This window comes from Melanerpes formicivorus, unplaced genomic scaffold, assembly GCF_026170545.1.
Source record: "Melanerpes formicivorus ecotype bairdi unplaced genomic scaffold, bMelFor1.0.p_v2 SCAF_56, whole genome shotgun sequence".
NCBI lineage: Eukaryota > Metazoa > Chordata > Aves > Piciformes > Picidae > Melanerpes > Melanerpes formicivorus.
The window spans coordinates 2,327,473-2,349,581 of NW_027142408.1; the positions used below are offsets into that span (position 1 = coordinate 2,327,473).

The 22,109-nt window shown below is 55.6% G+C and overlaps 1 protein-coding gene across 1 annotated transcript; it reads right to left on the reverse strand.

The window, feature by feature from the left end:
• Window positions 1-616: 616 nt before the first annotated feature.
• POP1 (POP1 homolog, ribonuclease P/MRP subunit) lies at window positions 617-21,989 on the reverse strand. The gene is made up of 15 exons (XM_068161166.1): window positions 21,712-21,989; window positions 21,043-21,213; window positions 20,769-20,944; window positions 19,068-19,316; window positions 17,718-17,805; window positions 16,534-16,709; window positions 16,047-16,288; window positions 15,824-15,917; window positions 14,910-15,021; window positions 13,497-13,616; window positions 9,786-9,901; window positions 8,367-8,558; window positions 5,946-6,100; window positions 4,408-4,701; window positions 617-2,801 (listed from the first exon to the last, which is right to left on the reverse strand). Exons 1-15 carry the CDS (start codon window positions 21,830-21,832, stop codon window positions 2,144-2,146), a joined length of 2,964 nt encoding a protein of 987 aa, XP_068017267.1. The 5' UTR covers window positions 21,833-21,989; the 3' UTR covers window positions 617-2,143.
• Between the last annotated feature and the right edge of the window lie 120 nt (window positions 21,990-22,109).

Sequence of the window (22,109 nt, forward strand, 5' to 3'; positions counted from 1 at the left end):
CCAGCAAACAGCTCCCCCCAGCACTAACCTGCCTGCCCAAGACTCTGCCAACCAAAACTGGGAATGAGAGACTCCCAGAAAGGCTCAGGCTGGAAGGGACCTCAGAGCTCATCCCCTCCAACCTCCCCACCATGGCCAGGGACACCTCTCAACCAGACTCAGCTGCTCAAGGCCTCATCCAACCTGGCCTTCAACACCCCCACAAAGGAGGCAGCCACAGCCTCCCTGGGCAGCCTGTGCCAGAGTCTCAGCACCCTCACACTGAAGAGCTTCTTCCTCAGCTCCAGTGCAACCCTACTCTGCCTCAGCTTCAAACCATTCCCCCTTGGCCTGTCTCTGGACACCCTCAGGAGAAGTCCCTCTGCAGGATCCCTTCAGCATTTGGCAGCAGCTCTGAGGTCTCCCTGGAGCTTTCTCTTCTCCAGGCTGCACAGCCCCAGCTCCCTCAGCCTGTCCTCACAGCAGAGCTGCTCCAGCCCTTGGATCACCTTTGTGGCTTCCTCTGGACTCACTCCAGCAGCTCTGTGTCCTCCTGCTGGGGACACCAGACCTGGAATGGCTTGCAGGGTACTACTTAGACAGACAAAGTCATTAGCTGACCCATATTTAACTCCTTGAAGCAGCAGCAGACTCCAGAGTCAAGCCCAGATTCCATTTTTATTGGCACATGATCACCTCAGGGCAGCTTCACCTCCCAGGAGACATTTCCAGCATGCTGCTACTAGACTGCAGGGCACTGCTGCAGGCCTGTTCTCAAGCTCCTTAACTCAAGAATGGCTGCAAGCTTAAGGCTGTCATTAAACACACACCCCCCCAACACCCAAACCAGCAAGACACCAAAATCAAGCCACATGCCTTCAGCCCAACCAAATACTCTCTCCCCTCACCCCCAGCACACTTCAGAGGCTCTGTGGCTGTTTGAACATCCACAAAGCAAGCTGGAAGATGAAGCAGCTTCCCAGCCCAGCATACCCCAGACACAAAGCATCCTGTGTTTGCAGGAGCCCAACCATCCCTCTGCTATGCCAGCACAAGCCTGCTGACCTGCCAGCAGCACCTGGCCTCTCAAGGCCTTCACACTGCCACTGTCCTCTCTCAGACTAGAGGTGGCTGTGCTCTCCAACTGAACAGCCCCAGTTGCTCTAGTCCAAGAGTCCACAGCTGGGGCACACTTGATTTGCCTTGAAGTTCAGGACCCTTCTGCTTTCTGTGCCAGCCCTCTCTGCTTTGCTCTGTTCCACTGCAGCCACAGCCATTCAGACAGGAGGACTCTGGAGCCCTCAACACAGGGAGGACATGGAGCTGATGGAGGGGCTCCACAGGAGGTCATGATCAAGGAGCTGGAGCACCTTTGCTACGAGGACAGGCTGAGGAGAAGACTCCAGGCAGATCTAGTAGCAGCCTGCCAGTGCCTGAAGGGGGCTACAGGAAGGCTGCAGAGGGACTGTCTGCAAAGGCCTGCAGGGACAGGACCAGGGGCAGTGGTTTGAAATGAGAGCAGAGCAGACTGAGATTGGATGTGAGGAACAAGTTCTGCACCAGGAGGCTGCTGGAACACTGCAGCAGGTTGCCCAGGGAGGTGGCTGAGGCTCCATCCCTGGAGGTATTCAAGGTGAAGCACAACTAGGCTCTGAACAACCTGCTCTAGTGAAGGATGTCCCTGCTGAGTGCAGGGGGGCTGGAGTGGGTGCCCTGGGGAGGTCCCTCCCAATCTAAACCATTCTGTGATTGTATGGATTGGGAAGAGCTGTTTGCTATGCACTGGCCCAGAGCACATGCAGCCATGTGGCAAAGGGCTCTGGAGTCACAATCCACCTGAGCACAGGGAGATGCTCACTTTCTGCCTCCTGGTCCAGCATGCCCTGCCCTGAGGTGGAATTATTGTCCACAATAAGAGCCCAGGAAGCTGATGACAATGGCCACAGCAGGAGCAGCCATCACAAGCAGTGCTTGCTCTGTGGATGCAGTCATCATCCTCACCAGCAGTACCACAAAGCTTTGGCATTACTTCACAGTCCCCAAGACATTGCTGGGCCTCACAACCACCTCCAATTTGAGAGCTACCAGGAAGGCCACAGAGGACCAGCCAGGCCTCCTTTGGTTTATTGATTGGGGTTTGCATTCTGCTGCACTGCAATGCTCCTCAAACCTCAATATTGAGCCTGGCAAATCTGTACTGCAAGGATGCTGGAGTCCTCAGCAGCACCAGCCCTTTCCTGTCTGCTGGCTGCTGGTGCAACATCCAAAGCAAGCCTGTCAAGCTAACAAAGCCCAGGGCCTCTCCACAGCCAGCAGCCAGAGAGAAGTCCCCTCGAGTCACATAGCCCAGGAGAGCTCTGGAGCAGTGGGAAGTGACATCTGGGAGGGCACCTGACCACAGACCAAGAACAAGCTCTTCAGGCTTGTCAGTTGTTTCTTTATCACCTGGAGTGCTTGCAGGCTCATCCTCTAGAGCCTTGGTCATCTTCTTCTTCTTCTTCTCCTCTTTCAGCTTCTGGACCTTGTGTTTGAATATGTCCTGGTGCCTGGGCTCCTGCGGGCCACAGTAGAGTCTGTCCTTGCTTAGCTGCAGCAGGTCAGCTTCAGTTGGGATGCAAATCATGGCATGTAACTCAGGGTTCCCCTTGCCCAGGAGAGACAGCTTGACCCACACCAGAGCCCTTGGGTAGCTGCTGAGGATGGGCAAGAGGACATCTTCAGCCATCTGCTTCTGCCCCAGGCGGGAGACGAGGCGGAGCCGCCGGTCCCTGCCCGCGGTGGGGTAGCACCAGGCTGCCAGCTGCAGCAGCAGCTTCTCACTCCTGCCAACATCAAACACAAGACACAGCCAGGGTGGTCACTGAACAGCCAGGGTGGTCATTAGCAAGCAGTGCAACAGAAATCCAGTGCCCCACACGTCTGCAAGAGCACCATCCAAACAGCCCCTGGGCTCGCCGTGACCTCCCAGGCTGCTATCAAGAGCATGAGTGAGGAGAACTCATCTGAGAGAGACTTCCTCAGGGTCACCAATGCCAGGGGTTGGAAGGGACCCCCAGAGATCACCCACTCCAAGCCCCCTGCCAGAGCAGGTCACACAGGAACACATCCAGGTGGGTTTTGGATGTCTCCAGAGGAGACTCCACAGCCTCTCTGGGCAGCCTGCTGCAGGGCTCTGGCACCCTCACCACAAGGAAGTGTCTGCTCATGCTGAGGTGGAACCTGCTGTGCTCCAGCCTGGACCTGCTGTTCCTTGGCCTGGGCATCACCCAAAGAGACCATCACCTTCCTCCTGACACCCACCCCCCAGGTATCTGTAGCCATTGATCAGATCCCCTCTCAGCCTTCTCCTCTCCAGACTACCCAGCCCCAGGGCTCTCAGCCTCTCCTCAGAGCAGAGATGTTCCAGGCCCCAACCATCCTTGCAGCTCTCCATCAGACTCTCAGGAAAAGCCCCAAAACCTGTGAGAAATGCTCTAACCCCTCCAGTGCCATTGCTGCAGTCCAGAACTGCCAATGCTTTCCTCTCCCTGGAACTGCACACAACCCCAGAGCTGCATCCAGGCTCCTTGCAAGCACTGCTGCTGCCCTCCTGTGTCGCACTGGAATGCAGGGCATCCTCTGCTCTGCTCTGCTCTCCTCACAGCTGAGGCAGTGCAACAGCCACCTGGGATGATGGGCAAAGAGAATGCAAGCTGATTTGCACGGCAGCACCTTCAAGAGCCCCAAACATGAGCCTCTGAGAGCTCCAGCCCTGGAAGCAGGGAGTGACCAGGCCAGGAGTGCACTGAACTCAGGAGTGTCACACTTCAGGCAGCTGAGGGCATTTACTTCAGCTGGTCTAGGAGGAAGACTTCCACTCAACAGCACATTCTGATCCACAACAAAACTGTTTGATCTCCTCACTCTGTTTGGGTCAAGCAATAATCAGAGAATGGCTTAAGCTGGAGAGGACCTCAGAGCTCATCTCCTCCAACCTCCCCTCCATGCCCAGGGACACCTCTCAGCCAGACTCAGCTGATCAAGGCCTCATCCAGCCTGGCCTTCAACACCCCCACAAAGGAGGCTGCCACAGCCACCCTGGGCAGCCTGTGCCAGAGTCTCAGCACCCTCAAACTGAGAGCTTCCTCCTCAGCTCCACTCTAACCCTGCTCTGCCTCAGCTTCAAACCATTCCCCCTTGGCCTGGCTCTAGATACCCTCATGAAAAGCTCCTTTGCAGCCTCCCTGCAGGATCCCTTCAGCTATTGGCAGGCAGCTCTGAGGTCCCCCTGGAGCCTTCTCTTCTCCAGGCTGAACACCCCCAGCTCCCTCAGCCTGTGCTCCCAGCAGAGCTGCTCCAGCCCTTGGGTGAAGGCTGAGCTCTTCCTTTCCCAACTCAGTAATTCCCAGCAAGGACAGAACATCTCACCCCTGTACCATGGTCACATACCTGAGGACAATGAAGTCACTTGCTGGCACAGTTTCACCTCTGTCACCACCATCTGGGGTTCCTGTATCATCCTTTGTCTTCAGGGTACCTTCTGAGCTTACTTCCATGGCCTCCTCTAACTCCCCAGTCTCAGGGGAAGCTTCTTTGATGGCTTCTGCTTTGGGCTCACAAAAGCTGTGCCCTCCTGAAGCTTTCACTCTTCCTTCCCAGTTCTTGGTCAGCTGCCCCCAAGGACAGATGAAAGGAGACAGAGTGCCCAGCTTGACATAATTTGCCCTTTTTGCAGGGGGACGCCTAGAGGAGAGAGAAAGCAGAGGAGAAGGTTTGCTTCCTGGGCCCTGATCCTGCTCCCAGCCCTCCAGCAGGCTGCCTGCTTTGTCCCACTGGCCCAGCAAATGCTTCCTGTTTTCAAAGCCAGGTGCTCAGAACAGAGTGTGCACTGCTTTTGCACCCTCATTAAACAGCTCCAGAGATGCACTTCCAGGCCCCACTGCTCCCTTCCTGCCCATGCTGCATATCTCTGGGTGCTGTGCCTGACCACCACACCTTCCCCTGAACATCTCCTCCTCTCCCCTCCTAGCTGGAAGAGGAACCAGCCTCAGGTGGTGCAGAGCTCAGGCCACCCCAGCCTCCTGGCTAGGAGCTCTGTGTTTAGTGCAGTGGAAGTGAAGGCAGACTCCAGAGCAGCTGGCATCTCAGCAGTGGACTGAAGTGCCCCTCCTCATCCACTGAGCTCCCTAGCACCCAGGGTGCACTCTGACACTCTGGCTTTTCCTGCCTCCTCCCTCATTTGCTGCTGAGCTTGGCTTGTGTTGCTGTTATGCAGCCTTGTTAGGAGCCTTGAAACTGAGCAGATCTCTGGGAGCAGACTCCCAGACTGGCTCAGGTTGGAAAGGACCTCAGAGCTCATCCACTCCAACCTCCCCACCATGGGCAGGGACACCTCTCAGCTAGACTCAGCTGCTCAAGGCCTCACCCAGTCTGGTCTTGACCAGCCCCACAAAGGAGGCAGCCACAGCCTCCCTGGGCAGCCTGTGCCAGAGTCTCAGCACCCTCAGTCTGAAGAGCTTCTTCCTCAGCTCCAGTCTAACCCTGCTCTGCCTCAGCTTCAAACCATTCCCCCTTGGCCTGGCTCTAGACACCCTCAGGAGAAGTCTCTCTGCAGCCTCCCTGTAGGATCCCTTCAGCTACTGGCAGGCAGCTCTAAGGTCCCCCCCAGAATCTTCTCCTCTGCAGGCTGCACAGCCCCAGCTCCCTCAGCCTGTGCTGCCAGCAGAGCTGCTCCAGCCCTTGGATCACCTTTGGGGCTGTGTCCTGCTCAGCAGAGCTCTCCCATTAAGGAGCTACAGAGAGAGGATTGTCTGCTTTCATCCTGGGATTTGAAACAGAAGGGCAAGATCTCCCTTCAGCCCAAGGCTAAAGGGACACAAGTGCAGGGTGAGGGTGAGGCCAGGCCCAGTGGGCAGAAGAAGAGCCCTGAGGGGAGCACTGAGCAGCACTGCTGTGTCCCCCGCAGCCGGCCGGAGGTCGGTGGTTACCGTTTGAACTTCTGCCGCAGATCAGCTTCCAGCTCCCTGGCAAACTGCATCCCTGCCCTGCAGTCTGGGAAATCATCTGGAGTGTGAGGAGTTCTCTGGTACTCAGAGTGCTTCAAGGCCTCTTGCAGGCCCCCGACTCGCACCCCTCGGTAGACCTGTCACAGAAAGCAGGGCGCCGCGGAGGTGAGGCTGGGCCCGGGCTCCCGCCGCAGACAGCGCCGTGCACAGGGCCTGGCACCTCAGCTCTCAGAGCCAAGGAAGAAATGGGGGCCACACTTCTAGATGCCCACTTACAACCACAGAATTGTTAGTGGTGGAAGGGAGCTCAAGGCTCAGCCAGCTCCACCCCCTGCCATGGGCAGGGACACCTCACACCACAGCAGGTTGCTCACAGCCACATCCAGCCTGGCTGCAAACACCTCCAGGCAGGAGGCTTCCACCACCTCCCTGGGCAGCCTGGGCCAGGCTCTCACCACCCTCCTGGGGAAGAGTGGCTCTGGCCAGCCTGATCTAGTGTGGGCTGTCCCTGCCCATGGCAGGGGGGTTGGAACTAGATGATCCTTGTGGTCCCCCCCAACCCTGACTGATACTATGATAAGAACTTCTTCCTCACAGCCAATCTCAATCTCCCCACTCCTAGTTTTGCTCCATCCCCCCCAGTCCTATCCCTCCCTGACACCCTCCAAAGTCCCTCCCCAGCTTTCTTGGAGCCCCTTTAAGATACTGGGAGGCCACAACTGGGTCTCCTGAGAGCCTTCCCTTCTCCAGGCTGAACAGCCCCAACTCTGCCTAACAAAAGTGTTTGTCATGCTCTTTACATTTAATTCTGAACAGCTATCAGGAAAGAACTTCAGAGGTTCTGATCCTGGGCACTGCCAGGAAGGTCACCTCACCCCCTCCAAGTCTCCACCCAAATCATTTTAGCTGTCCAAAGGTGTCATTGCCACCCACCCCTCTGCACATTCAAAAGCATGACTCTCACTGCACAAAGACTTCAAAGCTGTCACCCAAACAGCCAAAGCAGGATGCTTCAAACAGCAGCTGAGCAGTGTTTGAGCTTAGGTCAGTCCTTGTGTTTCAAGCTCTCCCCCAAACCAGAGGCCAGGAGTTGGCAGTGGTGCAAATGGATGAGCAAGCAGGCACCAAGTCATTTCTCTCTAGAGCCATGGGGCTGCAGGAACACAAACCCAAGAGCTACAGCCTCAGCTCTCCCTCCTTACTCCCCACTGATTCCCTGCTTCAGACTGCCCCATGGGCACAGTCACCCCCAGCAGCCTGCCCCATGGGCACAGTCACCCCCAGCAGCATGCCCCATGGGCACAGTCACCCCCAGCAGCATGCCCCATGGGCACAGTCACCCCCAGCAGCCTACCCCATGGGCACAGTCACCCCCAGCATGCCCCATGGGCACAGTCACCCCCAGCCTGCCCCATGGGCACAGTCACCCCCAGCACATCCCATGGGCACAGTCACCCCCAGCCTGCCCCATGGGCACAGTCACCCCCAGCCTGCCCTATGGGCACAGTCACCCCCAGCAGCCTGCCCCATGGGCACAGTCACCCCCAGCAGCATGCCCCATGGGCACAGTCACCCCCAGCATGCCCCATGGGCACAGTCACCCCCAGCAGCATGCCCCATGGGCACAGTCACCCCCAGCATGCCCCATGGGCACAGTCACCCCCAGCACATCCCATGGGCACAGTCACCTCCAGCAGCATGCCCCATGGGCACAGTCACCCCCAGCATGCCCCATGGGCAGTCACCCCCAGCATGCCCCATGGGCACAGTCACCTCCAGCAGCATGCCCCATAGGCACAGTCACCTCCAGCAGCATGCCCCATGGGCACAGTCACCCCCAGCATGCCCCATGGGCACAGTCACCCCCAGCAGCATGCCCCATGGGCACAGTCACCCCCAGCCTGCCCCATGGGCACAGTCACCCCCAGCCTGCCCCATGGGCACAGTCACCTCCAGCATGCCCCATGGGCACAGTCACCCCCAGCACGCCCCATGGGCACAGTCACCCCCAGCAGCATGCCCCATGGGCACAGTCACCCCCAGCAGCATGCCCCATGGGCACAGTCACCTCCAGCATGCCCCATGGGCACAGTCACCCCCAGCACGCCCCATGGGCACAGTCACCCCCAGCAGCATGCCCCATGGGCACAGTCACCCCCAGCAGCATGCCCCATGGGCACAGTCACCCCCAGCCTGCCCCATGGGCACAGTCACCCCCAGCAGCAGACAGGGGAAGGTGCTGGCTGGGAGCCTCCAGCAGGCAGTGAGGCACTCTCTTTGTAAGGGGGCTTTGATCCCTAATTGCATACAGAGGGTGAGGCCTGCTCTCTCAAAACCAATCATGCTGAGCTCAGTGATGGATCTGCCCCCACTCAGTGCAGTTTGCAGCTGGCAGTTACTCACAAGAGGAATCCAGAAGGCCATGCCCCAGCCCTTGGGCAGGTAGAGGTCCCAGCCGCTGCCCCACCCGGGCCGATCCTCTCCAGCCATCCTCCCTGGCTGCTGCACCAACAGGATGGGGATCTTGGACTCAGAAGGCCCCAAATCAAGGTGGGAGCCAGGCACCAGTAGCTGAGCTCTCAGATGGTTTATATCCTGAGAAGGAGGAGACATTTCCCATAAGTTTAGCAAGCAGCTTTCCCTCTCCCAGATGCCCTTCAGAGGTGAGGTGAGCTCGTAACACAGGAGGAACATGCTGCATCTTGAGCTGCCCCTCCTGTGCCAGGGAACTTGGAGTTAGGAACAACAAGAAGTGCTCAGCAGCCTTTTTCTGCCTTCTTAGACCCTGGTGGAGAGCAGGTAACTGAAACTCAGAGCAAAACCATCCAGCACAGGTGAAGGCAGGAAGAAGGACTGCAGCTTGGTACCTCCAGCTTTGTGCACAGGGGTGGCCTGGGCAGGGCTTGCAGACTGGCCACACATGGAGCCAGCCTGCACTGCTACACCCAAGGAGATGGGGAGAACATTTGGGCACCAAAGCATGCTGGCATCAAGGCTTTGTCAGTCAGCAGCTGCTGGATTTCACTGTACCACACCAAGGACAGAGCAGCAGGCTGCCTCCTGACAGGGCCCTTCCACATCAGCTGCTTTAGGAGGCAAACTCTACAGCTCATGGCAGCATGAGGAACACTGGCACAGCCAAAAGGGCTGCCTGGCAGCTGTGCTGTGCTGCTCTCCTGTCTGTCAATCCTCTGCCTCTTTTACACCATGGCAGCCAGGCTGGAGGAGCCCCAACCTCCTTCTCCTCAAGGGGATCCTTAGGGCTCTTCCTGCCACACAAATGTTTTCTCTTCTTTATTACAACAGTGCTGAAAGTTTATCCCCTCCTGGGACTAAGTCACCCAAGCACCTTATGGGGTGCTTCCTCCATGGCTAGCAAAGCCATGGCAGGAGGTTTCAAAGCTGTGCATTAGAAGGTGTTGCCCAGAAGACAAAGTGCTGCAGGTCAGAACCAGGAGGTTTTTCTCCTCACTTCCACATCTCTCTTGTCAGGAGAATCATCCTGGCTATGACTGAGGGAACAGCCAGAGCCCCTCTGTGCCATTTCACCTTCCTTTACCTGCTGCACATGAGCCACAGTGACACAGTAGGGGGAGAAATTCAAAGCCCATCTTATAAACAAACCTACAACCATTGAGACCTTCAGGGGCTCCAATAAAGCTTCAATTCAGTCATGCAATGGTGGTGAGAAAACACTCCACAGGCCATCAGATGAGCTGTGGATGCTGTGAGAGCAGGAAGCCAGCTGCCCTTGCACTGGTAGAGTCTCAGCCTGGGGACTCTCAGCCCCTGCTCCCCATGGCAATCCTGCTGCTGAGTTACCTGCTCTGAGAGTTTGGTTTCTGTGACGCTCTTACAGATGTCCTGGTCCCAGATGAAGCTGTGAGCACACTCTGCAGGCACACCCTCCAGGTACAGCTGCCTAGCTTTGGCATAATCTACAAAAGAAGAGAGCCTTCAAACAAGATTCCAACAACAATGCTGTGCCTGAAGTATCAAATTATCCAACCCCCCCCCAAAAAACCCCCAAGTAAACCACTCCACTGCCAGCCAGGCAGCCAGCAGCCAGCTTAAGGATCCAGGCTAGGGAAAGGCTAACAAGCTCCACTGCTGCTGGAACATTCCACTGCCACAGGGCTTGCCAGCTGAAAAGGATGAGATAAAACTGTTAGCTTCAGGCACATCCACCTGGCAGAGGGCATCACAAGTCACAGGACACCATGGTTAACATCCTGGGATTTCACCTTTCAAGCAAGAGTGTGAAGCTCAAGGGGCTGGGTGGAAATCAGAGAGCAGCATTACAGAGCCTGAAATGAAGGCCACCCAAGGAAGCTGGGAAGAGAAGCAAGGATGACCTTTAAGGGATGCACACAGAGGAAATGTCATTGTTACAGCTATGACTACCACAGAATCCTAGAATCAGAGTTGTTTGGGTTGGAAAAGGCCTCCAAGATCACTGAGTGCAACCCCACCATGGCCATTAAACCCTGTCCCCAGCTGCCATGGCCACACATCTCTTGCACACCTCCAGGCATGGGGACTCCACCACCTCCCTGGGCAGCCTCTGCCAATCCCTCTTGCAGCAAAGACATTTGTCCTCATCTCCATCCTCAGCCTCCCCTGGCACAATTGCAGGCCATTGCTTCTCCTTCTATCACCTGAGACTAGGGAGAAGAGCAAAACCTCCACCTCACTGCAGCCTCCTTCCAGGGAGCTGGAGAGAGCAGTGAGGTCTCCCTCAGCCTCCTCTTCTCCAGACAAACCCCCCAGCAAACTCAGCTGCTCTCCAGCCCTGCTCTCCAGACCCTTCCCCAGCTTCATTGCCCTTCTCAGAGTCCTTCTTGGAGTGAGAGCCCCAAGACTGCACCCACTACTCAAGGTATGGCCTAACCAGTGCTGAGTACAGGGGCACAATCCCTGCCCAGGTCCTGCTGGCTCCACTATTGCTGGTGGCCTCCTTGGCCACCTGGGCACACTGCTGGCTCCTGCTCAGCCAGCTGCCAAACACCACACCCAGCTTCCTTCTGCTGGGCAACCTTGCAGGCACTCTGCCTGGAGTGTGCCTGGGGTGGTTGTGAGCTGAGTGCAGGACCTGGCACAATGCTGGACTTGATCACAGAGTGGTAGAATGGCTTAGGCTGGAAGAGAACTGTAAGAGCTCATCCACTCCAAGCTCCCTGCCATGGGCAGGGGGATAACAGGTACTCATGTAGCACTGGCTTCCCACTCTGCACCTTCTCAGGCTCTGCACTTCAAGGAAGGGCCTATCCTTTACTCCTGGCTGCAGAGACCAGCAGCTGTGTGGGTCAGTGAAGGGAAGTAACCCTTCTAGCTTTGCAATTGATTGCTGGAGTATTAAATAACCTCCCTCCTTCAGTGCCTGCCTACCTTCAGTGATCTGTGAAGGAAAAGCCTTCAGTGTGCAGTATGAGACAGCCAGGACAGTAACTCTGACCAATTAACAACCCATGAAGAGTTCTGTGGTTAGAACTGGGAGGGACTGCTGCTCACTTTGTGCTCTCCAAGGTCTCACCTCTTGTGTGGGTTTGAAGTCAGGCTTTGGACCACTCTCTCTTTAGCAAGCACACTGCATTCTAACCAGGAGCCCAAATCCTCACACCACTTCTCTCATTTCTTACCTCTCTCCTCTTTTCTTCAGTCCACACTTTAAGACATGCTGGGGAAATAAACCTACTGATGAGTAAGCTGCTGCTGACAGGGAAGATGTTAGAGCTAGCAGAGGAAGCAGGGAGCTGTGTTACTAAGCACACAAAGTTCAGCAACAATCAGCACACTGTCTGCTTCTGCTGGTGTCAGTGCTGGTGCCTGGACAGGACAGGCAGAGGAAGGCTTTGTTCCACTGCAAGCTGTTGCTCTATCTTAACAGTCCTAGAAAGCAGACCTAAGAGTTCCTCTGTTTGCAGTTTGCCCTTCCCTCTGTGAGGAGATAACATAAAGCAAAGCCAGAGAGCACTGCTGTGGAGCAGTTTCAGAGCCACAGGAACACAGGGCTGTGTGGTACCAGCACAGCTGACCCCAGACACCTCTGCAAGCAGCACATTCACAGCCAGGGAGTCAGGCTCTCTAGCTGCAGAAGGAACTCCTGGTCACCTGTCTTTCACCATGCATTCTCCTTCTGCACACCTCCTTCAGTGACTCTTGGGAAGCTCCACCACAGTTGGAGCAGTTTTTAAGGCAGTGTCATTTGCTTCCTCCCACAGAAGACAGCCCAAGCATACCAAAACCTTGGCAGTGAGCTTCACAATGGAGCCAGGGCCTGCACTGACCTGCAGGCATGTGAGCACTGACTGCTTTCTGCCAGTCTTGGCGTCCAGAAGGCATACACCTGCTGAGCAGGCAGTGGGAAGTGAGTCATTCACAAGCTTCCTGCTTCCCCAGCCTGAAGACATGAGGACAGCTCTGTGATTAAATCCCATCAGCATGTGCCTTCAGAGGCAAGTGGGGAAGAGTGAGTTACATCTGACTTGTTAGGATGAACAAGAAGGGGGAGGGGCAGATGTGTGTCCTTTCACAGGCTGACAAGCCCTAAGCAAAGGTGATGGCTGCAACTTACCTAACCTAATCACTCCTGGTGCATGTTTAGAGCAGGAAAGACCTCCTAAGAAAATCAGTTAGCTTTTAAATGCTGTGAAAGAAGAGAGGCCAGAGCACACACACACAATCTGCTAACATACACAGTGCCACTTCAACCCTACCAACAGTAATCCTAACAGCAACTGGATGGCCAGGAAGCAAGAAGGGAAGAGTGGAATTGGTGTAGAGATGCAGTGAAGTATGCAGCAAGATCCCAAGCAGCCTACAAACTGAGCTGAGAGAATTGATGGAGAGCTTAGAATGGATCCTGGAGCAAGAGTAATGAACAGGAGCAAGGCTGCTCTAGATACAGAGTGCAGAACAGGAGGAGGTGAGGAAATCCAGGGTACAGAGCTGTGTGGAGGGATAAAGGCCAGGAACTGAAGCAGGTGTGCAGGTGATTCAAGTGAGGAAAAGACAGAGGCTACTCTGGCATCCTGCAGACACTACCAAGGGCATGAAGCCTCTGGAACCTTCGACTGGTGCTGTTTGCTACTGCTGCCTGTTTCTCCTGGGAGGTGAGGCAGCCTGTGTCCTGTCCAGCTGACTGGAAACACCTCCCAGGCACTGCACATGACTCCCACTCCATGCTGCAGAAGCTCTGGAACACTTCACTAAGGAGCTTTTAGCACCTGGTTGGCCTTGCCAGGATTCGAACCTGGATCATCTGTATGGTCAGACAGAGGCTTCCACTGAGCACAAGACCAGCTGTGGTGCATGTCCCTCCCTCACCACTGCTCTTCTCACACCTAGGGAGCTGTTTCTGTTCTGCCAGGGCTTGTGGAGAGGGGAAGGGAACATTCTGACAGCAAACACCAGATGAGAGCAGCAAGAGCCCATCAGGAGAAGCTGACAGCAAGGCAAAGCAAAGGAGTAGAAAGCAAGCAAGTGAAGCTCTGGCCTGGGGCAGGCCCAGGAGCACAAGGCAGGCAATTTTACCTTGGTATTTCCCAAAGGCTGGGGTGGCTTTTGTCTTCTTTTTTGGCAAATTGACTCGAGGATCTCCAACAGTGAGGCCCAGGACTGTGCCTGGTGGCACTTGGGATGGTGAGCTTAGCCCTTGGAAAACACACAGAGTGACATTGCCATCAAACCACCCAGCAGCCTCTGACCTCCCTCTGCACTGCTTCCCCTGCAGGGAAGTGACACCAGAGAAGCAATCCAGGGTGCTCAGTTGAACATGTGTTCAAACTCACCCATGCTTGTCCAGTGTCCAAGGACAAAAGACAACAGCAACAGCACCAAGACAAAGTCTGCAGCTACATTTGTGCCTAAGGGGGAAGGGAGGTCACTCTCACAACTCAGACTCAATTCATCCTTGGCACACAGAAACAGACTTGTCAGGCTTGGAAGGGACCTCAAGGCTCAGCCAGCTCCAACCCCCTGCCATGGGCAGGGACTCCTCACACTGCAGCAGGTTGCTCACAGCCACCTCCAGCCTGGCTGCAAACACCTCCAGGCAGGAGGCTTCCACCACCTCCTTGGGCAACCTGTGCCAGGCTCTCACCACCCTCATGGGCAACAACTTCTTCCTAACATCCAATCTGAATCTCCCCACTTCTAGTTTTGCTCCATCCCCCCCAGTCCTATCACTCCCTGACCCCCTCAAAAGTCCCTCCCCAGCTTTCCTGGAGCCCCCTTCAGATCCTGGAAGGCCACAATGAGGTCTCCTGGGAGCCTTCTCCTCTCCAGCCTGCACAGCCCCAGCTCCCTCAGCCTGTCCTCACAGCAGAGCAGCTCCAGCCCTCTGCTCACCTCTTAAAGAAAACCCAAACCTTGCTTTTGTCTTTCAGAGAAAGGAAGTTGCAAAGGGTTTGGGGAAGGTTTACCTCATCTCTGCTTAGCTGCAGCACACTGGGCAGCCTGATTACAGTGAGAGCTACCAAAGTCAGCTCCTTCCCTGCTTCAGTGCTAGAAAGTGAACTTTGTGATAGACTTGACAGTTCAGCCAGACACACAGCTGCTCATTAGAAACAAAACCATACAGAGCAAGGTAAAATATCTCCAGCTGGGGCAGGGTTCTACCATTTTACCTCTGGAGACACTGCAGAGTTTACTGCCTTCACTTGGTGTGCATGGGGGGAAGAGAGGGAGGCTATGTCAGGCTGCATATCCCACCAGGAATCTCAGCTTCAGGAAACAAGAATCAGTGGATCTATGAGCTTAGGACTGTAGAGAAGATTAAGGTGCCCTTAAACCCCCACCTCTCACATCTTTGTCAAGCCAGGCCAATGCCTTGGGCTCCAGGAGTGATGCTCAGAGGCACCACTCTCTTGAGCAAGCATTTCCAATGCCAGTTTTCCCCACTGAAGAGCTTCCCCTTCCCCCCATGCCCCCCACATGCCCAAATACCTTCTAAGAGCTCAAAGACAGCACTCTGACGGTGGTGAAGGGAGACTCTGCCAGAGTCCTTGCAGGCCTCTACCCACCAGCTATTCAGCTCTGCCTCTGCATCTGCCATCTCCTGGGAAACAACACATCCAGTTAAACTGCAGTGCAGTGCTGAGAAACAGGAGCTGTGGTTCAGAGAGTGTGAAGCACTCAGCAAAACACATCACTGCAGTCTGCTCAACAGCACCACTGCTGCCAGCTTCTTCCTACCCCCACTTCAACTCACAGAAACACCACACAATGGCTCAGGGACCTCAGAGCTCATCTCCTCCAACCTCCCCACCATGGCCAGGGACACCTCTCAGCTAGACTCAGCTGCTCAAGGCCTCATCCAGCCTGGCCTTCAGCACCCCAACCAAGGAGGCAGCCACAGCCTCCCTGGGCAGCCTGTGCCAGAGTCTCAGCACCCTCACACTGAAGAACTTCTTCCTCAGCTCCAGTCTAACCCTGCTCTGCCTCAGCTTCAAACCATTCCCCCTTGGCCTGTCCCTAGACACCCTCAGGAGAAGTCCCTCTGCAGCCTTCCTGCAGGATCCCTTCAGCTATTGGCAGGAGCTCTAAAGTCCCCCCACAATCTTCTCTCCAGGCTGAACACCCCCAGCTCCCTCAGCCTATCCTCACAGCAGAGCTGCTTCAGCCCTTGGATCATCTCTGTGGCCTCCTCTGGACTCACCCCAGGCAGGGATTCTTGCTGACACCAGAGTTAGTCAAGAGGCTCACCACAGAGAAGCCAACAGAGCAGGAACACAGAGGTCAGCCTTTAGAAGAAGCAAGGCTAGAGAGTTGGTGACTTCTCTCTAGCCAAGCCAAGCCAAGCCTGCACATCCCAGCAGCCTTCCCAACATGAGAGCAGGATCTGAACTTGAGGTCCTTACTGTTTGGAGGGCAGCAGCTTTCAAGGTGTCTGTGAGGACGCAGTGTGCTAAGGGGCCAATCAGCCTGTACCTGAGAATCTCCATGCTTCTGTCACTGCAACAGGAAGGATTCAGGTGAAGGGACAAGCACACCACACACAACCCCCACCCCCAGCACTGCCAAGGCAGGATTCAGCTGTTTCAAGAGGTTAAAGGGCAGCTTCTGACTCGACTCTGAACCAACCTGATCACGATGCCAGTAGCTGGTGAGAGCCAAGAGCAGGCCTGGAGAGGATCTCTTGTGCCATCACCAATGATTTTTTTCACTGGCACAGCTTTTTCTCCTTCCTTATCCTCCTTTCTTCTCTTGCCAAGGCTCTGAACAACATCTTTTTTCTCTGGGACTGATGGTGGGACAGGCTCAGGAATGCAGATCTCCTCAGGCTCTGAGCACTGAAAAATTGCTTTCAACTCCCCCAGGATGTCCTTAAGAAGAATGGGAAGCTCAGGATTAGGATGCTAAGCAGTGCACTGAAAAGCTGAAGTAATTTTCTTCCCCTCTGTAAGGACTTCAGAGAACAAATCTCCTCCTGATGAAGCCCAGGGCTTTCCAGCAAGAGCTGAAAGTGCTGCTGAACAGGGTCAGGGCTTCAGGCAATGCAATCTGCTGGCACACAAAACCTGATTTCTATTTAGAGAGTTCAACCACACAGGGAACAAAAGAACAATACCTGTTTGAGAGCTGGATGCACCCAGATCCAGAGCTGCCTCTCTTCAGAGCCATCCCTGGGCTTCCAAATGAATGTAACAGGACCCAGCATGGCCTCGGGGTAGCGATCCGCTCGGTAGAGGTCCAGGGAGCCCTCGAACCTCCCAGCCAGGCAGCAAGCCTCTGCAAAGGTTAATCCTAAGGAAGAGGATGCTGATTGAAACCCAAAATCATCTCTTGTTGAGAATAAAACCAAAAAGAAAGTTCAGCCTGGCTGCTGGGCTGCCTGCCACAACTGGCTTATTATAGAACAGAATTAACCAGGTTGGAAAAGACCTTTGAGATCATCCAGTCCAACCTAGCACCCAGCACCATCTGATCAACTCAACCATGGCACCAAGGGACTCAGCCAGCCTCCTCCTGAACACCTCCAGGGATGGGGACTCCACCACCTCCCTGGGCAGCACATCCCAATGGCCAATCTCTCTGTCTGGGAAGAACTTCTTCCTAACATCCAGCCTGAACCTCCCCTGGCACAGCTTGAGACTGTGTCCTCTTGTTCTGGTGCTGCTTGCCTGGCAGAAGAGACCAACCCCCTCCTGGCTACAACCTCCCTTCAGGGAGTTGCAGAGAGCAAGAAGGTCTCCCCTGAGCCTCCTCTTCTCCAGGCTAAGCAACCCCAGCTCCCTCAGCCTCTCCTCACAGGGCTGTGCTCCAGACCCCTCCCCAGCTTTGTTGCCCTTCTCTGGACACCTTCCAGCATCTCAACATCTTTCCTAAACTGAGGAGCCCAGAACTGGACTCAGGACTCCAGGTGTACTGTGTCCAGTTCTGGGCCCCTCAGCCTTAGCAGCTGCTTGTGTCCTCTTGGAGGGGACATGCCCCAAGTGCTGCTGTCACAGGGCACCCTCACTGTGAGCAGCAAAGGGCAGACAGGACTCCAGGTGTGACCAAACCAGTGCTGAGCAGAGGGCACAATGACTTCCCTGCTCCTGCTGGCCACACTCTTCCTGATGCAGGCCAGGATGCAACTGCAGACAAAACTGTCCAGTCCTACTCTGAGACATTTTAGTTATGTTTTTCAAGCAAGCTCACAACTCTTGGCCAACTCTGTTCCCCCTACTAAATTGTGTTTGGTGCTCAAGAAGGATGAGTCACCCTTTGGTCTATTCAGAACCTTTGTTGTCTGACCTTCAGCTATTTTACCTGTGTCCATGCTACAGATTCGAGCCAGCTGCTTCAGCAGCTCATTCTCTCTACCAGTCAGCTCCAGACAGCAGTAATAGGACAGGTCCTGAAACAAGAGGACAATGGGAAAGTGAGAACAGCTCTTGCAAGTGAGCCTGGCAAGGAAGGGCCAGGCAGAGCTTCACAATTTACACTGCAGCAGTAATTCTTCATTCACTGAAATCTGTGCCAAAGGGAAATTGTGAGTTCTGTTCTACCCTAAAAGTGCTACCTGCAGGAGAGCTGGCAGGCATTGCTCAGCTGAGGGCCAACCAACTCAAACCAACTGAGCAAAAAGGACATGGAACAAAGCAGCTGTCCTCAACAGCATCCTGCTCTGGAAGATCATCACAGAATTGTTGGGGTTGGAAGGCAGCTCCAGAGATCATCCAGTCCAACCTCCCTGCCAGAGCAGGAGCAGCCAGGGCAGGTCACACAGGAACACATCCAGCTGGGTTTGGAATGGCTCCAGAGAAGGAGACTCCACAGCCTCTCTGGGCAGCCTGCTCCAGGGCTCTGGCACCCTCACAGGGATAAACTTTTCCCTTCTGTTCCCTGGCACCTCCTCTGCTCCAGCTTGCAGCCCTTGCCCCCTGTCCTGTCCTTGGACATCCCTGAGCAGAGCCTGGCTCTGTCCTACACATCTTTATCCCCAGCAATGAGGGCAGCCCTCAGGCTCCTCTGCTCCAAGCCCCAGCTCCCTCAGCCTGTGCTCACAGGGAGATGTTTCTCTGCCTCCAGCAGCTTTGTGGCTCTGCACTGGACTCTGTCACACAGTTCCCAGAGGGACCAAGAACTGGACACAGTATTTCAGATGTGGCCAGAGCAGGAAGAGAACCTACTCACCACAGCCCTCCCAGTACACCCCAGGACACCCTTGGCCTTCTTGGCCACCAGGGCACATTGCTGGCTCATGTGCATCCTTCTGTCCACCAGCACCCTCAGGTCATTTTCCCCAGAGCTGCTCTGCAACAGCTCAGTCCCCAAACTATCCTGGTCCCTGGGGCTGTTCTTTCCCAGAAGCAAGACTCAACCCCTGCCTTTGATGGATTTCATTCAGTTTCTCCCCACCCAGCTCCCCAGCCTGTCAATCTCTTGGCTCTTGAGCAGACTGAAGATGTAGCTCAGCCACAGTTACCGTAAGACTCTAAAGGTTGAGCTTGTTCTGCTGCTCTCCACCCTTCATTGCCATTATGAAATCACTGCCTTGACACTCAGCAGTTACTAGGAGCTGACACAGCACCACTTCCAAGAGTCAGCAGTGCTCACAGTAGCTGGACAGGTTTCACTTCAGTAGCACAAGAAAGGGAAGAGCTGCAAAGGGGGTACCTGGAGAAGGCAGTGCTTCGTCATGGCTCTGTAACAAGCCCTGTAGCACTTCTCTGTGGGGCTGTTTCCTAAGCAGTATCCCCACTTCTTCACCATGTGGAATCTCTTGGCATGCCAAATGTGTGTCTCCAGCCAGATGTTCTTCCTTTGCCTGCGGTTGAACTCTGCCACCAGCTGGACGTGGCGCCGCCGAGCCTTGCGGCACTTGGTCTTGGACTGCTCCTTCCTCTGGTGGACAGCTTTCTCTGCCTGGGGGTGAGAGAAGGGACTGAAAGACAGCTCAGAAGGACAAACTTCTGCAGGAGAAACAAGCTGACACAAACAAGGGTACAGGAAGCACCAGCAAGCCCTACAGCTGGGTTGGAACAACCCCAGGCACAGATCCAGGCTGGGTGCAGAGTGGGTTGAAAGCAGCCCTGAAGAAAGAGCCTTGGGGGTGTTGGGTGCTGAGCAGCTCCCAGGAGCCAGCAGTGCCCTCCTGCAGCCCAAAGGCAGCTGTGTGCTGGGCTGCAGCCAGGAGTGTGGGCAGCAGGGCAAGAGAGGGGATTCTGCCCCCTGACTCGGCTCTGATGGGACCTCACCTCCAATCCTGCCTCCAGCACAAGGAAAACACAGAGCTGCTGGAGAGAGGCCAGAGGAGGCCACAAAGATGATCCAAGGGCTGGAGCACCTCTGCTGGGAGGACAGGCTGAGGGAGCTGGGGGTGCTCAGCCTGGAGAGGAGAAGATTCTGGGGGGGACCTTAGAGCTGCCTGGCAATAGCTGAAGGGATCTTACAGGAAGGCTGCAGAGAGACTTTTCCTGAGGGTGTCTAGAGACAGGACCAGGGGGAATGGTTTGAAGCTGAGGGAGAGCAGGGTTAGACTGGAGCTGAGGAAGTTTTTCAGTCTGAAGGTGCTGAGACTCTGGCACAGGCTGCCCAGGGAGGCTGTGGCTGCCTCCTGCCTGGAGGTGTTGAAGGCCAGGTTAGATGAGGCCTTGAGCAGCTGAGGTGTCCTTGCCCCTGCTAGAGGGGTTGGAGTGGATGATCTCTGAGGTTCCTTCCAACCTGAGCTACCCTATAGAATAAACCTTTATTAGAATAAACCAAACCAGGTTGGAAGAGACCTTCAAGATCATCGTGTCCAACCCATCAACCAATCCAACCCACCCAAACAGCTAACCCATGGCACCAAGCACCCCATCAAGTCTCCTCCTGAACACCTTCAATGACGGTGACTCCACCACCTCCCCAGGCAGCCCATTCCAATGGGCAATCACTCTCTCTGTGTAGAACTTCTTCCTAACATCCAACCTGAACCTCCCCTGGCGCAGCCTGAGACTGTGTCCTCTTGTTCTGGTACTGGGTGCCTGGGAGAAGAGACCATCATCAGCCTGTCTACAACCTCCCTTCAGGTAGTTGTAGAGAGTGATAAGGTCACCCCTGAGTCTCCTCTTCTCCAGGCTGAGCAACCCCAGCTCCCTCAGTCTTTCCTCATAGGGCTATAGTAAGTTATACAGCAAGAAGTCTCACTTTCCTCTGCTGTGAGATCTCTGTAATCCCCAAGGCTAACCATGACCAACACTTTGAAAGTCTTTAGGCAAGCCCCTTCCACACAATGCATCAGGCTTTGGCTGAAGCCCCAAATGCCCTCACATCAGGAGCTCAGCTGCACAGTGTGCATTAGCTGTGGCCACCAGAGAGTTGATCAGGCACTGGCACCTCTTTCCTGGCCATCTCCTGGAGCCGCCGGGGCAGGCGCTTGACGTTGTGGCTCATGGCTCGCCTCCGCATGTGCCTGGGCAGAGTCTGGAACACCAGAGAGTTGGAAGACTTCTGGGACACTGCCTTCAACATGGCTTTGATCTCAGCAGCACGAGCTTCAGCAAAGGCAGACACTGGAATGAAGAGCACTGCATCAGAGCACGAAAAACAGGGCAGGGAAGCAAAGCAGAGGCACTACGCCAGCGAGTGACTTCTGCTCTCACGTACAAACCTGTTATGTATTTTGGCATTTCCTCAGAAACACTTTGGCTTCCTCCTTGCCATCCTCCTCTGCCTCTGCCTCTCTCTCCTCTATTCTGCCCTCTTGGAAAGCACTGATCTCTCCTGTAAGAAGGCCCAGATGACTGATTGGAAGAATTCTGCTGCTCGGAGCGAACATCTCCTGGAGGGGTTGGAAATGGAAAGAGTTAACAACCACAGAGCAGTCTGAGTAGCTGAGAACTGTACACAGTCCTTCCTCCTAAGGTTGTATTTCACATTCCCCTCTATCATATTTAATATTCACACCTGAAAAAGCCAGGAGAAATGAGAATTGAGTTCTTTTTCTAGAGAGAAGTGAAGTCTTTGCGCTGCCCTGCAGCAAGCCTGCAGCACAGGAAGCTGCCTTCTGCACATTCTGGAAACGGCACCAAACTCAGACCCTGTCTCCAATACTCTGTCAGATGCGACAGGCCAGACGTGGAAATGCCGTGCAGCCGAAGGGCTGGCACAGAGAAGCGAGAAGGAGGTTTACGGCAGGGCCAAAGGAATCAGCGGCCGGGGAGCGAAGCCGCACCGGGCACGCCCCACGGGCCGCCGCCACGGACACCCACCCCGCGGCCGGGGGACGCCCTCGGCGGTCACCCAGCCCGGCCCTGGGCAGAGGATCCCGCAGCCGTACCTGGAGCCGGGCAGGCTCTGTTGCCGCCGCCGGAGAAGGGCCCCGGCTCCGCGGCAAGCGTGACGCTGGCCGGCTGGTTCCTCATCTTCTTGGCGCGCTTCTTCTCCTTTGACCCAGACATGCCGGCTGGGCCCAGCGCGCTGCGGGGAGAGGACGCTCACACCGATCCGATCCGATCCGACCCGATCCGCCCCTCGGGGGCCGCTCAGCCGGGGAGGGATGGCGGGCGGCGCGGGTCCGGTTCCCGGTTCCCGCTTCCCGGCTCTCCCCGCGGCGCGGCTCCCGCGCGCTGCACGCTGCGCGCTGCACGCTGCCCGCGGCCGGCCGGAAACCCGCCCCGCGCGCGCCACCCTCACTTCCGACACGCGGGACTCCACTTCCCAGAAGCCCTTGCGGCG